The 19925-nt window shown below is 45.0% G+C and overlaps 1 protein-coding gene across 1 annotated transcript in view; it reads right to left on the reverse strand.

Annotated features, from left to right (window-relative positions):
• Positions 1 to 602: 602 nt before the first annotated feature.
• The window catches only part of Zbtb38 (zinc finger and BTB domain containing 38), a 37809-nt gene continuing 18486 nt past the window's right edge, over positions 603 to 19925 (reverse strand). The window contains exon 3 of the mRNA XM_076576870.1: positions 603 to 6895. Coding sequence (XP_076432985.1) covers positions 3317 to 6895 — 3579 coding nt within the window. The 3' untranslated portion in view covers positions 603 to 3316. The remainder of the gene's footprint in view (positions 6896 to 19925) is intronic.

A 19925-nucleotide genomic window follows, 5' to 3' on the forward strand; every position in this document is an offset into this window, starting at 1 on the left:
TTTTTATTAAAAGGGCCGAGAAAGTTCAAACATATGGAATTTGGAATCAGGCAAACCATACCCTGTCAAGCTGAGGAACTGTTTCAAATTCACTACAAAATAGGTAATGGGGTTCTCTTCAGAAGCGGGGGTTGATAATGAAAGCCTAGATGTAAAGACACTGCTAAGAGCCTGGGATTCAATAATATAATTTGTTCTCTGTGAGACCAGAATACTTTCAAGTGAGTATTTCACTCTGAGATACCGTCATCACATCAGGCTGATCCCAACACTCATTTACTAGAGCATTCAATGTTTCTTACTCAGTTTTTGTTGTTGTTTGTGGTAGCTCTGGCTGGCCTGGAACTCGTTATGTAGACCAAAGGCTTCAAACTCAGAGATCCACCTGCCTCTACCTCCTGAGTGCTGGGATTAAAGGCGTGCGCCACCACGTCTGGTCTGCATTTTGTTAATATCACAGTTTATAGGTCCTAAGCATGTAGGTCCCATGAAATGTACGCAAGGAAACAATTATTGAATGAGTTTGTGTGCAACAAAGCCATGACTCACAGGATGAAACAGCTGCATCAAAGAATTAACACTAAGACATTTATAAAAGAGACTTAAGGTAGGAATAAGCTATTTTAATCAAGCAAAAGAAATTGATATTATTTCTAAAAATAAAATTAGACCTTTCCAATCCTTAACATCTGCATTTAATAATATCTTCTAACCAAAATACAGATGCTAAAACAGCAAATGACAAATGTGTCTTGTACAGCATACAGTATGTTCACTGTTTACACTTACTTTAATTCTACTTGGTCGTTATGTACTCGATGCACACTTAAACACCACTCATAACATTTTCACAATCAAAAAAAATGTAACCAGTTGTCTTAAAATGGCTCTGCTATAAATTGTATAGAATATACAGAATTACAAAGTCAAGTATTTTATCAAAATATACACCCCTCCCTGAAACTAACACAAGCTATCAACATTTTAAATGAATAATACAATTATAGAAAATATTTGCAAAATTATTTTTTATGTATAAATATTCTGCCATATTTACTTTGGTCTATAATTATCAGCATACAAGTCCACTTAAAAAATATCCACATATAAGGGGCTGAGAGACATTAGTACATATAACTTTATATTTGTAGTTAAATCAAAACAACTTAAATACATAACTGATTGCTTTATAATCTTAACTGAGATAGAACAAATTAGTGGATCATAGGATTGCTTGTCATCTAATTATTAATTCAAAAGTGATTTTCATAAGCCCTTTGTGACTACATCCTTAACAAAACAAGTGAATGGTGTGGGTGTACATATATACAATGGCTAAAATAAAGTTGAATTTGTTTGCATTTCCCCATTTTCCTCTAATATATAATACTGTATGTAGGTGAAAGTAGATGAACAAATGATAAATGCAGATACAATATTGGAGTTGCTTAACAACTACAGTATAAAAAGGTCACCTTGAATCATGTCCTTTTTCCTGGGTGTTTAAATGTTTTCTTGCCTACCCCAAACCACACTAAATCTTCTTCATGGACACACCACAACATTTGTTGGAAGAAATTGGAGTCCTCTGAGCTACTTCTTCATAATGACAACCTTCCAGACATAATGACAACCTTCCAGGTTTTCCATCTACCAAATCCAGGGAACAGGAGTGGCTGCTGGCCACTCTCGAACTGTTCTGAATTCTGCTCACACTGGTGATTGAAGGAAGATAGGAATGTGCTCTCCCTCTCTCCTTCCCTCCCTCCGATTCTGGCAGTTTTAACAGTAAGAATCATGAGTTCCAGCTTACCAAGATACTAGTCCACATGAACGAACATCCTGAAGGGCAAATTGACTTTTGAGGGCAATGTCTGTCGACAGTTTGCATCAATATAAAAAACGATTTAGAAACGTAAGTGAGGCTTTAACATCTAGGGAACTAGATGTCTGCCAACATGAGGACAGCATCTGGCTTTGTGGATGCTTCTGAGTCCTGTTAGTAAGGAGCAGAACCCGGTCCCTGCACCTCCTATCTCCCCATCCCTCAAAAACAACGCTGCTGTTTGAGGCAAGGAAGGTGGTCACTTCCCCTTGTGCTCATGTCACCAGTGGGGGAGGGGCTTCTGCTGTCCTTTCAGCTAGTGTGTACCTGTGGGCTGCATCATCTCCAAGAAGGTGTACAATTGAGGCATTAGACTTTCAGCTGTTTCCAAGTGCCTGAAACTTCACTAGCACAGAGGTATGTCTTGTACTCAACCTCTTGCATACTCCTTCAGTAGAATGGGAGACATCAAGATTATATGACCCCTTAAGTCTGTGTGGAATAGCCCCCAACATCCATGGCCTTGGGATGACTGGAAGACTGCAGAGAGTTCAGAAGAATTTGACCATTCTTCATTCTCTGAGGTGTGGCCACTGCAAAGGTTTATACGGCATAGGTAATCTCAGGTAATTGTGGGAAGGCTTTCCCCATAGATAAGGCATGACTTATGTTTTGTGTGACTTGAGTAGACCAGTTCTAATAACAGCTCAGCCATACTTTAAGAGGATAGCACAGCATTCCATCGAGAAGCACACACATGCTCATAAGTCAGATTCCAAATGCTCTACTGATTTCGACACCAGTCCTCATTATTTGCAGGTCTATTGCTCATTATGGTTCTCTACAAGGGTCACAGACAGTTATAGTATAGCGATTCATATATGTATTTTACAAGGTTTATGTTGCAGAAAAGTAGTTCTAGAGGATGTATGAATGTCCTACTTTAGGCTACCCATTACATATTTTCAGTTATATTGTTAAGTATTTTGTAAATACCCATTAATTTAAACAAAGATTAATAGTGCAGAAACTGGATGGGAATAAATACTGTCATAGCTCAGTTAGCATTGAACACACTCATCTCAGAGATGCCGTTTTCACGATTCTGACCCTTGTTTTCTCCAGTGACTAACAACAGTTCAGCAGTCCTCATTAGCCCTCACGGGAAAGTTTTAAATTAGGCTAAAACTCAGCTGCTTTTTTTCACTGTTCAAAATACCACAGCTCAGAACTTCATTAGCCTTCACAAATACTTGGGTCCTTAGAGAATTCAGCTATTTTGTTTTTATGCACTCTGTGTGAAGTGAATGATAAAACCCAAAGTAGGTGCTAGGATCCTTTTTTTTTTTTTTTTTTAAGTTTACACACATGAGAATTAACTCCCCCTCTCCACTCCTCTGTGACTATTAAGTGAACAAAACTAAACTTAAAAAAACCTGAAAAACAATCTCACAAACAACTTTTTGAGGACTTTTCTAACTGTTGTTGTCGTCACTCGACATTTTCGGCAAAGGTTTGTATATCATCCCTTTGGTCACTGTCTTCCGAATCAGTGCCCAGTTGACTCTCCAGGAGATCTGAGTTTTCATGGCACATGTCACCTATTTTTTCCTGCTTACTTAAGATCTTGAATAAATGTTTCTTCTGGTGCATTCTGAGGGCAGCAGCTGTTTTGCATATTTTGGGGCACTGGAAACAAGCAAAGCCTTTCCCATCATGCTCCCGAACATGCCTCCGCTCATGATTCCTTTTTGTGGAAAGATACAAAAAACCCTGAAAGCAGAACTGACAGTGGTAACGTTTTTCCCCAGTGTGGATCCTCTCGTGGATTTTGAGCGTCTCGTTCAACGTGAACGCCTTGTTACAATACTGACAGATGAACTCCTTCACGCCCAGGTGGATGCGCTCGTGTTTCTGTAAGTTCCCTTGCACCGAGAAGCACCGCCCACAGGTCTTGCACTGGTACGGCTTCTCTCCAGTGTGGCATCTCATGTGCATCTTGAGAGTGGAGGGGCTCTGGAACTGCTTTGCACAGAGCTCGCAGATGTAAGGCTTCACCGTGAGATGTTGGTGGGGCTTGCCTTCCGCTTCCGCCCCTGCTGCTTTGTCGCCGTCACAGAGCTCACACTGTAGCTTGGGCATCTCTTTATTTTCTTCTTCTTCCAAAGCCTTATCGGGAGGTGGCTTCGCCTCTGCCCGGTCCAGCTCAGCTGGGTATCTGCGCCTCCTGCTGGGGCTTCTGCTCCGATGTTCCTTTTTCCACTTGACTCTTCTCATTTTTCTCAACTGTTTGGATTTCTTCTTGGGCTTGTAGTTGTAGTACGGGCGCCACGGCTTATCAGTGGAATCCTGGTCACTCGCGTCATCAAACGCTTCGCTCATCTCTACGCATTCAGTCTGGCAAAGCCCAAGGCTGTCCCCGTGGGTTTCTGGGTCACTCTCCTGAGGCAACGGCTCCTCCTGCGTTTGATACTTGGGTTTTCTCCCTCTTCTGTAAAACAGCTTTGACCCAAGGATATGCCTTTTCACAATGGCCTCATTCCCAATTTTCACCGTTATTTGACAAAGGGGTGCAACGTTGCTGTTTGTGGAGGTGCCTGGCAGAGCAGGTTTTGCAATGTACGTTTCGATTTTACTGGTTCCTTCGGCGACATCAGTGGTTCTGCCCAAAGACCCCCCATGATCGGCAATGTGTTTCGCCTCCTCTGTTATTTCTCCCTTGTTACATGGAATAGCTTTCTTTTTCTCCTTCACGCTTTTGGGCCTGCCTGCAAGTTTGCTGGCTTTCTCTGCCTCGGGCCTGCTATCCTCCTTCAGGGACGGACTGATGACAGGTTGTGCCGGAGCTTCGTGGTTGCTGGTCAGGGCGGCAACTGCATTGCTGTGTTTGATCACCGATGAGAACTGGCTGCTGTGTACAATGACAGAGGGCACCGGGCCACTGTAGCTGATCACAGAGGCTGAGTTCAGCTCGCTGCCTTTCCCCCCAGATGAAACATGGGTGGGCTCCGCCTGGAGGCTGGCACTGACAGAGTTTCCAGTGGAAGAAACTGACACCTCAGTCGAATCAAAGTTCTTGACAAGGTCAGTTTTCAGTGCCTCCTTTTTCCACTTGAAGCCTTCTGTATTTTTCACTTTGGCGGGAGTGGGTGTGCCCTCATGTGCAGGTGTTTCCACGGGGATGGCGGGGCTGCTGGTCAAGGGGTTTCTGCCATCTTGTAAGTTCAGTGTGGGCATTTCAGAGCTTTGCAGATTCAGAACAACAAACGTATCCGGCGCAGACACACTCCGTTGACTGTTTTCTCGAGAAGTGGCGTAGGAAGAATTCCGGAAGCTCTTATAAGGTGCCCTCTTGCATCTCATAGGCAAGAGCCTGTAAAGTTTGTATGGATAGACAGGAGGCTTCAAGCCTCCGTTTGCAGTTTTTTTGTTGATGGAGAGTCTGTGGTCTATGGCATGAAAAGACTTCTGATGGTTTTTTAGTATGTAGTAGGTCATAAAAGTTTCGAGACAAAATATGCACTGGTACCGCCTCTCTCCAGTATGCCAGATTTCATGCCGTGTCCTGTACTCGGCCAGTGCGAAGACCTTGTTGCAGTAATGGCAGGGGTATGTTCTTCTCCACGAGTGCACATTTGCATGCCTTCGGAGGCTGGATAAAGTCACATAACTACGTTTGCACACAGTGCAGCTGTAGAGCATCTGCCCGTTCACAAATTTCACCATGTGGTCCGCGTCTGGCAAGGCACTCCCAGCGCTGGCAAGTTCACCAATCCTGTTTTCTGGTACTAAGGATTCCGGACTTGTGAACGCACTTCCATTCTGTCCAATAGTGGGGTAGTTTTCTAAAAACGGCTGGGTTTCTCCTGGGATGGGCATGTGGCTAGACCTCATACAGATCTGTTCATGCCGATCCAACCTGTTGAGGGTGGTGAACTGCTTGTTGCAGTACTTGCATACCAAAGGCTCCTGGGCTGGCTTGTGGAGCTGCATGTGGGCACTGAGCAGTGTGCTGCTGTCAAAGGATTTGGAACAGCAACTGCAGTTATAAACAAGGGGCGGGACCTCTGCTGCTGCTGGACCAGGAATATCAGGGGGTTGCTTTTCCTCTTCCCTGGGAAAATGGACATCTCCTTCATGGCTGGGAGGTTTTGAGTGCGGCAGAATTGGAGCTGGCTGTGGACTTCTCTCGTCATTAACCTCTGGGTTGGTTACTGGGAGCAGTGGTGCATTTTCTGTAGTTGGGTCAGAATCCTGGGTTGGGGTCTTTGGCTTTCGGCATGGCTTTGCTTTTGTGGCAAGTGCGTCGTCGTCGTTTTCTTTTCCTGTCTTACCAGATAAAGTGCTGTCGTGTTCCCGCACAGGCTGACTCCTGTAAGCCTCAGTGATGGAAGAAACAGCATACGAATGCTCAGCAAGCGTGCGGACAGGCTCTGCCTCGTGGCAGACGCTGGTCCTCTCCTGGCAGAGGCTGGCTGTTCTCATGGAATCAGACACCTTTTTGAAGTTTGCCCTCAAGTCCAGTGGAGAAAACATGTTATTACTATTTTCTGTTTCAATGATGGAAAATGCATTTGTGATCCTTGGCCCATTGGTAACAGCTGGTTCTTCGTGCCTTTTTTCATTTTTTTCTTCTTTAACCACGCCCTTTTCAGTAATGCAGACTACGTAGGGACCTGGGGAATTTGAGAAGCTGCGGTCACTAAGGTCTTCCAAGAATGATATTCCCAGCTTTTTCCCCGCAGCGGCAAGGTCGGTGACAGTTTCCTGTCTCTTGACCACAACAGTGGAGCTGTAGATATAATTAAGTATTTCTGTAAACACCTCGGCTTTCAGATCATCCAGCTCCAGGACGTGGCTGGAAATACAGATCGTATGGCTCCAAAATATATTTTTGAAATAAAGGCTTGAGGCAGCCAAGACATTGCTGTGGGCTTTAAACTTGGTGTCTTCCACAATGATGGTGACATCACATAAAATGCCCCGGATGCGCTGCTCGTTTAAGATGGAGAGCACCGTGTCACTGTGGAAGTCGTCCTTGAGGTCCCTGGAGAGGGACATGACTGTCATCTGAAACGAGAAACAAACGGTCAGGGGCCTTCTTCCATCAGTGACTTGTTCATTTCTAGGCTGTTTGCTACTTCTGGGGAAAACTGTTTTTCACATGAAAACTCGGACTTTTATCTCATCCTGTTGCTCTTCCTAAGACTTGGAAGTCCACATTAGAAGCCTAACCTTCTCGCCCCAGACTGTTTCTCATGCCATTGCGAGTAGCTGTAGTTGGAAATCCTCCCAGGACTCCTTCCCCTGCCTGCTACGAAGTCTTGGCTATGTGTGTGTGTCCAAATATGGGGAGGGCAAGTTTCTGTATGTTCAAGCAGAAAGGGTCTCCCCACCCGGCTGCGTCTCTGAGACTCTAGAGCTGAGTGGCATCATGGTCTTTTAGAAGCATCCTCTGTTCATCTGACTTTCCCCTGAAGACACGGTCCTATTGTTATCTAGACTCAGAGATCCACCTGCCTCTGCCTTCTTTGAAGTCCCCTCCCCCACAAAGGATCTGGGGATTAAAGCTAGGCTATCACACATGCTAGGTGAGTCACATCCCAAGTCCTGCTGACTAGATATATGTAGGCCAGGCTGGAACTGAATTCATAGGGATAGGCCTGCTGCTGCTTCCTAAGTATTGGGAGTAAGGGCATGCATGTAACAACACACCTAGCTACATTTGATGGGGGTGCAGAAATGGGGGGATGCAGAGTGTGTATATGTTGCTGAGGACTGAATCCCTGGCCTCTACATGCTGGTCAACGGCTTTACCATTGAGCCATACCCCAGCCTCCTTTATATGTTTTCAAAGATAACCTTAACGATCTGATCCCAACATAATTCATACAGCAGAAATAATCTAACTTATTTTGAAGTTTCCCATAAGTGAGTGGTACGTTTATATGAGGTATCTGTTCAGAGAAACAGCAAGAATGGAAGGAGCCATACCTAACTCATTCCTCAGATGAGCTTCTCTCTGAGGGGCAGACTGAGTCTGACCACCAGGGACACCTGGCTCCTCTCCACACGTGGCCTGCTGAGAACCAGACCACTTTGATTTCTCCTTCATTATAATCAGATTAGACTAGAGGTTTTAAAATGAAGGCAAACAAAGATGACAAGACCCTAAACCAGGAAAGTGCGTTCCTAAGTCTCTGCTAATGGGTCTCATCATGGCTTCCTGCAGCAGAATGAAAAAGAAAGGCATGATGGCTCCCAGATGGTCTAAGGATGCTGAGCATGCAGCATGCAGCATGCAGCATGAAGCATGCATAACCCACTCTCTTCAGTTAGACTTGCTGGTGCTGTGAAAAACGTCCCAGAAACAGCGGTTCAGAGGTTTTAGTTGATCTCGGAAGAGTGTGACTGAACAGGGCAGCTCACATGTGGTGGGAGGAGGAGGGAGGGGGAGGGGTAGAGGGAGGAGACGAAGGAGCTCTGGTTAGCGGACCCCCTTTTACTCTAGTCAAGCCCCCAGCCTTGTGCTGTCCACATTCAGGGGGGTCTTCCCCGCTTGTCCTTTCTGCTACATCCTGGGCCATGCTTTACAAATCTCCTACGTCCTTCTCAACCCAGTCAAGCTGACAATTAGGACAGACCACACATTCTTACCGCTGTGTTTGTGTGTGTGGGGGGGGGGTTGAATAATCTTGTCATTTTCTGTATGTTGTACTGTGAACCTGGGGTGACCAGGGCCTACTGACACCCTAGTGGCCACAGCAGTAGCCTTTACACTTGTCCACAGTAACAAATACACAGCACACAGTGACCTAAGACACACATGAGATGAAGACCCTGACTTCACATGATACATACAGTCTGTTCTGTTCCAGTACTTTCCACTTTAAAAAAAAAAAATGCAGACAGTAACTCACAGTTCTCACTCTCGGCAATTCCTCCTTGCATCTAAACGTGAAACAATACCCTGCTCTGGTCTCCAAGACATACTAACCATGCAACCTCTAGCCCCCTCCCTATGCCATCCGTATCTACAGTCTCCAGAAAGCATACACTCGGCAATATTTCTCTAGCTGCCAGTGGCAACGGCTTGCCAGTCCTGGAGTGTATATAGTATTTAGCTCATGACATCTATTCAGTGGGACCAGATGTCCACACAAAAACTCCTCTTGGGGTTGGGGATTTAGCTCAGTGATAGAGTGCTTGCCTAACAAGCGCAAGGCCCTGGGTTCGGTCCTCAGCTCTGAAAAACAAAACAAAACAAAACAAAAACAAAAACAACAACAAAAAACTCCTCTTAACTTTTTCGTAAAGGGTCTGTTATAAGCTGGGCCCCATTGTGCTGTTTAGCTCCTTTACACAAGCATCATTTGATCAATTCTTGTATCACTTTTGGTCCCAGGGAAAGGGCATCTTCCCATGAATCCTTCAGTTTTGACAAAGGAACTACCTATGCGCTCACCAGCTTTAGTTCTGGAAACGAGGAAGCGCAGGCCTCCGGTCACTTACTGCAGCCGCTCCTAGCTGGGGTTTCTGCTGTGACCAGTGTTTCGGTTTCTTTATCTAATATTAGTTCTACTTTGCTTTGCCTTGTCTCTAAATTAATCTTTCTGGAATTGTGCATGGGTGGTTGTTTCTACCAGTAAAAATGGACAGCAGAAATACATCCTATAGGATCTACTTTCTCCACAGGTTCATAATCTTAACTTGTTTAACTTCTCTGCGCATACACACACACACACACACACACACACACACACACACACACACACACGAAAAATGACATGTCTCTCCTTGACAAGCAGGAAGGATTGGGCAGGACTGCAGTTACCGGCGGCTTGGCAAGGCCTGGTGCCATGGAGCCATGTCCCCTGCACACACACACACACTGCAGCCTGAGCATTCATGGCCAAGCAGCTTTTCTTAGTAACCGTGGTTAGAACATTAAGAACAAGAAGTGTGACAACTACTATCTTCAACTTGAGGAATCCACAATCACCTGGGAGGCCGGCGTCTGGACATGCCTGGGGGAGGTTGTCTCAATTGCACTGAGAGTGGGAGACCTGCCCACTGTGGGTGGCACCACTCTTTGGTTGGGAGCTTGGACTGTGTAAGTGGAGAAACGCATCTAAAGGGTAGCATCGGGGATGCAATGTGACAGCTGCTGTAAGGGCCCATGCCTTTCCATCTCCTCCACGACGGAGAGGCTCCTTGAACTACCAGCTGGAATAACTCCCTTAAATTGAAATTTTTTAATTAAAAAAAATCATTGTGTGTGATGTGGAGGGTGATACATGTGTCATGGTATACATGTGGCGGTCAAAGGACAACTTTGTGCAGTCCGCTCTCTCCTAGCATTACACAGGCTGCAGAGACTGAGCTCAGGTCCTTGGCTTGTAGGGTAAGTCCTCTGTCCGATGAGCCATCTCACCAGCCCTTGAGTGGCTTTGTCACAGCAGCAGCAGCAGCAGCAGAAACAGGAAGCAGACGAACGGGGACGTAGCTCCGAAGGGGAGGAGGCCGTTCTGGCCAACATCGGTGTCCTCTGACATTAGAGCTGTAAGCCCTCACAACAAATCCCCCACGTTCCTTCACAGAGAGTGACTTCAACCAGAATTCAGAGGAGCCTTTGCAGATGGAAGGCTCACCACAGAGTTTGGAACAAAAAGTGTAAGTCAGAAAGATGAGGTTTAATTTACATGTAATTTTTAAAACTGTTTTCTTAAAGTTTCATACGACAAGTTCACTATTCTTAGAAGTGCTACTGAGAAAAAATAGAGAAACATGAAAAGGCTAAAAAAGGGGGGCTGGTTCAGCAGTTAAGAGCACTGGCTGCTTTTCCAGGGAACCCATGTTCGATTCTCAGCATCCACATGGTGGCTCACAATTATCTGTAACTCCAGTTCTGGGGAATCTGATGCCTTTTTCTGGCCTCCGTGGGCACTAGACACACATGTGGTACACAGGCATACATGTAGGCAAAGCATTCATACATATAAAATAAAAAAAATATCTTAAAAGGCCAATAAAAATGTTCTAGATAAGCTGGGCAGTGGTGGTGAATGCCTTTAATCCCAGCACTTGGGAGGCAGAGGCAGGTGGATCTCTGTGAGTTCGAGGCCAGCCTGGTCTACAGAGTGAGTTCCAGAACAGCCAAGGCTACACAGAGAAACCCTGTTCAAAAAAACAAAAAACAAAACAAAACAAAAAACCCAAAAGGTAGATATATCAAATAAGTAAATATGACTAATAAAATTATCCTGCTATACTTGTTTTCAGAATTAACTACCTTGTGTGTTAATGTATGTGTGCAGATGCATACACTGGGGGTGTACATAGTATGCGTGTGCATGACCATGTGGAGGTCAAAGGTCAATCTCAGGTGTTGTTCCTAAGGAGCCATCCACCTTGATTTTTGAGACAAGGTATCTCACCGGGATTTAGGGCTCATTGTTTTAGGCTAGGCAAGTCCCAGGGATATTATCTGACTCTGTATCCTCGGTGCCGGGATTGGAAGCATGCCCGACTTTCTTATAAGGGTAATGGGTAGCAACTCTTTATGTTTGTGGAGCACACTCTACTGACTGAGCTACTGCCACAGCTCCAGAGTTACCAACCTCATAAAAAAGAAAATAAATCTCAGCTCATGGCAAATATTCAAACAGTCAGGGGCAGAAGCCCCTTCTCCATCCCAGCCTCTCAGCCCCACATCCAGAGGTCCGTCAGCACACCTTCCTTTTCATGGACCACGTTTCTCACAGTGTTGGAAGACCTACTTCCTGTGGGCTTCATGCTTTCTCTTCAAGGCCTGTGTCTCCAGCCTGGAGCTCTCCTACTTGGCAGTCTTTAGACATACCCATCTCAAGTAATCCCTCACCAGGGCAGCCTCCCTCTGGTAGGATTTCTGGTTGTGTGTTCATGCCCATATTGGAGCTGAGAATATGTTTGTTCACATGCATCTTTCTTGATGAGCCCCCACAGTACAGGAACAATGTTGCCCGTCTTTGTCCTCTCTCTCCCTGTACAGCACATGCAAGCTGCCTATGTTGATGATGAGCAGAGAGCAACTTAAGCAAATGTCTGTATTTACATATGTGCAAACAGAACTTCCTGAGTTAAAGCCTTAAAAATCAGGCCAAAGTGAGTTCAACTCTATTTAGCCAGAGCAAAAGAAAGAGGAAAATAAAAATTAGTTCTTGACAATTTTATTCCTGTATCCTGTAGCTTGACAGTTTTTAAGCATGTTTCAAGGGCCTCTAGGTTTCCTAAGATATTTTCTTGATTTGTGAGGTCAAAACTCCATTTGTAGTAACACAGAGATATTATTTGTGTTTTTCAGTATATTGAAAAATATAGACCAGCAATGGCAATGACAGGTGCCAGCCCTCAGCAGACACCATGCACAGGTAATCAATGGAAGGACTGAAAATGAATCATTTGATTAACTTTTAACCTTGAGGCTTGTGTGTGTGTGTGTGTGTGTGTGTGTGTGTGTGTGTGTGTGTCTGTGTATGGATTCTGTGTGATAAAACAAAGCGGTACATGTAAAATATTTAAAAGTGCATATTGAAGCATAATTGCTTCCAAGAAAAGCAACTGGGTAGTTCTTTGAGTTGTGGGCTTAACCAGACTTAACCTTTTGTCCTGGAATACCATTTTGAGAGAATCACTGATAGACAGACTGTAGCTATTGCAGTTTTGAAAACAGACTAAGATTCCCTGTCATTTCATGGGCATAGGTATTTTGCTATCAATAATAATATTTTGTTTTCATGTGAAATTTAAATTTTGGAAGCCACATTTCACAATACAGAGTGATTCTTCTCATGAGGTTGATAGTGATGTGAATGAGTATATTTTTTGGATATTGTTTAGCAAATCTGGAAGGTTGACCTAACTCAAGGGACCAGTATTTTCTAATGACCAATGCATTAAAAAAATAATGCATGTGCTAAAAGGTACAAAAGAGGCTAGTAGACTCACAAAGTAATAAAGTATGCAAGATTCAAAGTCCTTGTTGCAACTAACTTTTAAGGAACATCATGTCAAATTTTGGTGTTATATCAAAGACTGTCCACAGTTAACTAGAAAGGCTATTAAGAGAAACCCTCTTTTCCAACTACTTGTTTGTGCAAAGTTGAATTTCTTTATATACCTCAACTAATGAATATGTTGTTTTACAACCGGATATAGGAACAGATGTGAAAATCAAGTTGTCTTTCTACTAAGCCAAAATTGAAGATATTTGATAAAATATAGTACCACTCTTCTTACTGGTTTATTTATTTCACACAATCAACATTTTAAGTAAAATGCTACTTTATTGTTTAATTAGGTTGACCAAAGTCATTTTGCATGATTTTTTAAATACTCATTTGAATTTTTGAATATGGTAAATAGTGACAGACCTCAGATGAACAAAACCTCTTTGAACCTTCAATGATAAGTCCAGGGGCTGAAGAGATGACTTAGTGGTTAAGAGCACTTGCTTTTCCACAGGACCTCGCTTCATGGCAGCTCATAACCATCTATAACTCCAGGTCTAGGGGATCTGACACCTTCTCTGGCCTCTGTGAGCACCAGGCATGCAAGTGGTACACAGACATACATGCAGGGAAAATACTCATATGCATAAATAAAACGAGTATAAGTATATTCTAAGACAAAAACTTTGAAATTACTGCGCTAATCTGTAAGGCAACATTTATAACACTTTGAAATAATTTCTGCCTCTAGGAAATTAATTTTATTTTACTTAATAAAAAGAAAATAATATATATGCCTAAAAGAATTCAACATAAAGTAACTGAAAGTAGGACACAAAGTGGAAATCCCTGGGAGACAGGTAGGGAAACTGAGGAGTGAGGGATGGAGCCATGCCCACAGAGGCACACTGTTTCCCACCTTGAGGTGAGTGAAGAGGTGTTTCCAAATTCTCTTTGGATTTGAGTATGCTAAGCAGGTAGGTGGACCACGGGGCCGGGTGGACCACGGAGCTGCTCCTGACCAGTCTCAGGGAAAGCTGCTCTTTGATCGGCACGGTTGCCATCTTGTTCTGTTTGTACAATTTACTACTGCTTACATCTTGTTTTCTAAGTCTCAAGAACTATTTTGGTCACAACAATCTTCTGTTCAAATGATTCTGTCCACTCGTTTATTTAAAAATCAGGCCCTACATCATCCTATCCAGGATGCTGTTTTTAGGCCTTTGTTCCCTGACTGAATTTGAAAACAAGAAAATAATTCTTGGAAATGATGCAACCATTACTTCCCAGTATCTCCAGCTTAATTAATTAAAGCTTTTTTCCCTATAACCAGTTAAGACACTTCTATCAAAATATACAGAGGGAAAAACACTTAGAATTAGAATTACCATGTACCTCTTTATAGGACTTGCCATTAAAATCTGGTGTTTGGTGTGTGCGTGCGTGTGTGTGTGTGTGTGTGTGTGTGTGTGTGTGTATGTGTGTGTGTGCGCGCGCGCGTATACATGTCCACGGTTCCTGTCTGTGCATATGAGGAGACCAGAGACTGCCAGGTGTCCTCCTCTATTACTCTCTACCTTGCTTTTTTGGAGACAGGGTCACTCACTGAATATGAAGGTTACCAATCAGGCTAGACAGTGAACTCTAGCTATTTTCTGTCTATTTCCCCAGCACTATAGTTACGGGTTCATGCCACGTTAAGTATTGGGGATCCAAACTCAGGCCCTCAAGCTTGCAAAATAAACATTTTATCCTATGAGCCATCTCCCCAACTCCTGAAGTCTGTGATGTTTTATCGGTAAATCTTTAAGACATGACAGAGGAGGAGGAAGCGGCCCTTCCCAGGGGCAGGCTGCTCTCCAGAGCCAGTCTGGACTCCGGTTTTCTAAATCCTCCGATCAAAGAAGGCCGAGCCTTCCTGCCAGCACTCCGACAACTCAGTTCCTAACATAAATAAAATAATAGAGTTGAACCGACAAACAGCTTTCTCCCCTCTACTGCAAGTCGTGTTCTATAAAAAGAAACTTAGAAATCAACCCTAACTAAAAAAAGAATGCTCTGTATGAGGATACTGACCTGGAATCCTGCAAAAGTCAAACTCGCATTCCATATCCAGCTAGCGCAGGCCTATGGAAGCAGAATCCACTGTGTGGGGTTGCAAGGCCCTATGGAAATTTTCTAACAAAGGACGGTTTGCTGCAGGGAGCTGGCTCCGCCATCCCACACACATCCTCGCAGTGCATTTGCTCATAGTCATGGTGAGGTCTACGTCAGACCACACGTGATGGGGTGTTAGAAACACAAGCACCAGATCTCGAAAACAGATTACAAAACAGAAGCCCTTTATAGGGCAGAACTGTGTCTAGGAAGAGGAACATCCTTTTGATTTTGTCTTCAAAACGGGTTCCAGCAGGGGCACGGACAAGCTGTGCGTGCCAGGCTGCAATACACTGAAAGCTATCCAATTCAAGGTAGCACGGCGCGACAAGGGAGGTTCCTTTTCTGACCTGAGACTCGAGTGACATGTCGTGAGCGACTGAATGTGCTCCACACAGGGGTGGCTGGCTGGGGCAACCTCACCCACTACGGTGAGTAGGTAAACAGCAAGCCTCCAGACCTGTGGTTGCGTGCACCGACTGTGGGAACGGGTAGTGTCAGGCTCGTGGATGATGCAATAGGCCCACCTAACCGTTTGGGGTTGCTTGTTTGCAAAGATGAAAGGGGAACAGGTTCGTGGGGTCTTTTTGCTTGTTGAAATGGAGCAGTGTTTAGGATGGCCTGCCTACCATGGGTTCATCTCAGGATCAAGCTTGCCCAGGCACCTGCTGGCTTGAGAAACCTGGCAAACAGGCTCAGAGGCTGTCGTCTCCTAAGCCCTCGGAGTTCTATGTCCTGGTTTCAGCAAATTCCACCAGCATTCAGTCGCCCCAAATGTTGAAAGCATTTACAATCTGAATATTGTTCCTTAGGACAAGTTCCTGTTCTCTGAAATGTCTCACTGCAAGAATGAGCTGTCTATCCAGGTAGTTGGTTTTCAAAGGGCAAATACTGTTTTCCTGTGAACTTAAAGGGCTGGCTGAATGAGTGGAGGCTGGCCCTTCCTTTCTCACCTGACTGCTGTCCCTGAGGGCGGGTAGAGGGAAGAACTGTTGCACATTCTGGCTTCTGAACAAGAGTGCACATTTCACGAGTGGCAAGGACAGGTTATCCTAAAATGGACAGCGCACACCAGCTGCTGCCTTGGTGCTAGTCAGTCTGAACCTATTGCTCCCTGACCTTCCCCAGGTCTTTTGGTCCTGGGGACTCAACCCAAGACAGTGGAATCGTAGTTCATGCTGATTCTTCCTGGAAAGTAGGAACTGGGCAGAGAGAATGAAATCTCTCACACACACACACACACACACACACACACACACACACACACACACCATCAAGTGCATCACATCGCACAGTAGGGAGTTCAGTGACTGTCACAGATAACCCAGCAAATACATCACTTAGCACAGAGTAGGAATTCGGACACAGCCCAGTAAGTGAAGTATTCAGCATACAGTAGCGGTTCAGTGAATGTCAGCATCAAGTAGCTAGAGAACTAAACTGTGACCTGCCTAGTTGACTATGGTAGAAGTGCTCGTGCACCCAACCTTTGTACAGAGCACAAATACAGAGAGATCTGGCTGACTCATGCTAAAAGCCTTCGGAGGCCTTTCCCCATCTTGGGAGAAAATCCAGGCTTCTCTGCAGCCGGCCAGCACCGCGTTATCCATGGGGTGCCCCGTTCTCCCCGACTCGCTTGTCCATTCCTGCTCCACACAGGCTCCCTTTGCTTCTCCCATCTGCCAGGTTTCTTCTGGCCCTGGGACCTTCACAGCACCCTTGTTCAGACACTGCCTAGGGATGGCTTCCTCTCACGCTTCAGGCCGGGCTCTGAAGTCACGGCCATCTCTTCTGTATGTTCCCATTTTCATTTTCCCTCTGCTATGACTTGGACATGAAAACGCCTCCCACAGGTCCATGCACGTGTGGTGCCTGGTCCCCAGGTGGCAGTGCTGTTTGGGAGGCTGTGGGCCTCACCGGAGGAAGAGGGTTGCTGGTGGCAAGCTCGCTTCCCCGTGCTCTGGCCATCCTGGGCTGTCATCAAGTCTCCATGCCTTAGACATTTTGTCCCAGTGACAAAGTGACACCTCCCATCACCTTATTGCCTTTATACTGCTCATCTCAACCTGCAATTATCACACATATACTAGTCCCTAGTTATCTGCAGGGCCCAGTTAGTGCCATCCCTGCCATACGCAAGTACACTTTTCTCTAGACATACATCTTATGATAAAGTTTAATTTACAAATTAGGCACCATTTGACATTAACAATAATTAAAATTTAACAATTAAATATACAATAGTATATTTACTTAATATAAGTATTATATTTAATGTAAATAAATAAATTTAATAATAGAAATGATATATTTTATTTTATAATTTTAATTATGAAAGTTGCTTCATACTTCTAAGTTACTTCTGGGATTTTCCATTAAATATGCTCAGACTGGACCTGACCTTGGAAAACTGGAACAGCACAAAGTCGAAGTCTAGATAACGGGGAACTACTGCTTACTCTTCATGCTCCTGTCCAGGAAGGAGGCTCTGGGAGGGACAAGCCTTCCCACTGCTGCTCCTGACACATGGAAGCCACCACTCAGGTTTTCTTGGGTGAGGAGAAGCATATGAAGCAGACAGAGGTGGCTCAATCCGATGGAAAATCCAACCCATGAGGCCTGACGTGGTGGCGCAAGGCTGTTAACTTCAACACCAGAGAGGCAGAAGGAGGGAGATTGGGAGGTGGAGGCCAGCCTGGGCTACACAGGAAAGAGACCTTGTCTTAAAAACGAGCAAAAGGAAAATGCAGACTGCCCGTCTCCTGCATGCTCGTCTCCATCGACCCCCACTGCTCCTGACTCCCACGGCACACGGCACCTTCCGGCACTGCGCACCGCTTCCTCACATTTACCGTCCATCTGCTTGCTAGAATTTAAGCCCCGAAGTGCAGCAAGCCTTTCCCTCTTCACTGATGTGTCTTATGCCCCTAGAATAGGGTCTGACACAGAGAAGGCCCTTGGTAGATATTTACTAAAACACTCAACAATTTGTACCAGAAGTAGATATATGTTTGTAAATCAATATTACATAAAGAATTATTGCTGATTATAATTTTCACCTTTTTAAAAAATAGATTTATTTATACAACATTCTGCCTCCATGTATGCCTGCAGGTCAGAAGAGGACACCAGATCTCATTATAGATGGTTGTGAGCCACCATGGGTTGTTGGGAACTGAATTCAGAAGAGCAACCACTGCTCTTAACCTCTGAGCCATCTCTCCAGCCCAATTTTCACCTTCTAAATTCTCCAAATCCACTTTGTTTTCTAAGATTTTTTTTTTTTTTTTTTTTGGTTTTTTTCGAGACAGGGTTTCTCTGTGTAGCTTTGCGCCTTTCCTGGAGCTCACTTGGTAGCCCAGGCTGGCCTCGAACTCACAGAGATCCGCCTGCCTCTGCCTCCCGAGTGCTGGGATTAAAGGCGTGCGCCACCAACGCCCGGCTGTTTTCTAAGATTTTGACCATGCTCCAGTGACTAGCTATATGGACAACTCAAATTGGACTTTTTTTTTTTTCAGTCTTTTCTTGGAGGGGAGGCCACAAGAATGGCGGGCAAGCAGTGGACTTGGGAGGACTGGGAAGTAAGGGTGATCGGGGTTCATTATGTGAAATTCCTGAATAGTTAAAAAAAAGATTTACTTACTTTTATTTATATGTATATGTGTATGTACCTACATGAATGGAGTCCAGCAGAGGGCTTGGATCTCCTGGAGCTGGAATTACAGGTGTTTGAGTACCACCTGATGTGTGTTCTGGGAACCAAACCTGGCTTCTCTGCACTAAGTGATCTGAACCACTGAGCTATCTCTCCAGTCCCCAAATCCACTTTGAATAACATAATTTTACTTAATACATTTCAGGTCATGAAGCACTCTGCATATTAACTCATTTAATGCCCTCCACGAACCTAGGATTCTGCCAGATAAATGAAAGGATTACTATACGCTGATAGTTTTCAATGAATGAGCAGGGGCAAGGTTCAAGAGATAGAAGCTGATGTCATTATCATGCCCACAGGAGAGAAGGGGAAATCAAGCCCATAGCAGTTACTCATGTATACCAGGGCATGTGGTTTCTGATGGAGGATGGTGCTCAGTTTGCAAGAAGGTACTTGTTCTATAGACAAGAGGGTGCTGAGTCCAAACTGCAAATTTATCACACAAGGCCACTGCTGAAGTTTGCGGAGATAGGCCCTTAAGGCTCTAGGCAGAAGGGCTGTCATAACAGCCGTCGCGAGTCATGGGTCGGAAGATCTCTGAAAGCTACTGAAGAATATGCTGGAGAGGCTCTCAAGTGGGGCAGCAGAGGATGGGCGCCAAGAGTTACCCTAACAGCAGTCTTCAGGACAATCGGCATTGCTAGACAGCGGGCCTTGCTGATGGGTCTGGGCCTAGGAACCCTGCCAGCAGCAGTCCAGGTGTATACAGCAGCTGTACCACAGGCATTTCCAGGTGTATACAGCAGCTGTACCACAGGCATTTCCAGGTGTATACAGCAACTGTACCACAGGCATTTCCAGGCGTATACAGCAGCTGTACCACAGGCATTCCCAGGTGTATACAGCAGCTGTACCACAGGCTTTCCAGGTGTATACAGCAACTGTACCACAGGCATTTCCAGGTGTAACCTGCCATGTACTCAAGTGTTTGCTCCACAGCCTGGGAAATGTCTGCACAGCCAGGATGTGCTGATCTGAAGGAAGGCATGAGGATGGTGAGCTTGGGTTCATCTCCTGACCTAAGAACAGAGTGTAAATTGGCCCTCTCATTACAGGCCAGTGATGTGGAGGGACTAGGAGGTTCTAGTCAGGGCGCAGCATGAGATCAGCTGAGGGAAGCCTCAGAAGAATGCTGGAGAGAGAGAGAGAGATCCTGCAGGGGGAGGCCAGCTTCTAGTGTGACCTCCTGCAGGAGAGAGGGAAGATCTCCTGACCAGTGAGGAGCTAGAGTCTTGTA

This window comes from Peromyscus maniculatus, chromosome 7 (assembly GCF_049852395.1).
Source record: "Peromyscus maniculatus bairdii isolate BWxNUB_F1_BW_parent chromosome 7, HU_Pman_BW_mat_3.1, whole genome shotgun sequence".
NCBI classification, from domain to species: Eukaryota; Metazoa; Chordata; class Mammalia; order Rodentia; family Cricetidae; genus Peromyscus; species Peromyscus maniculatus.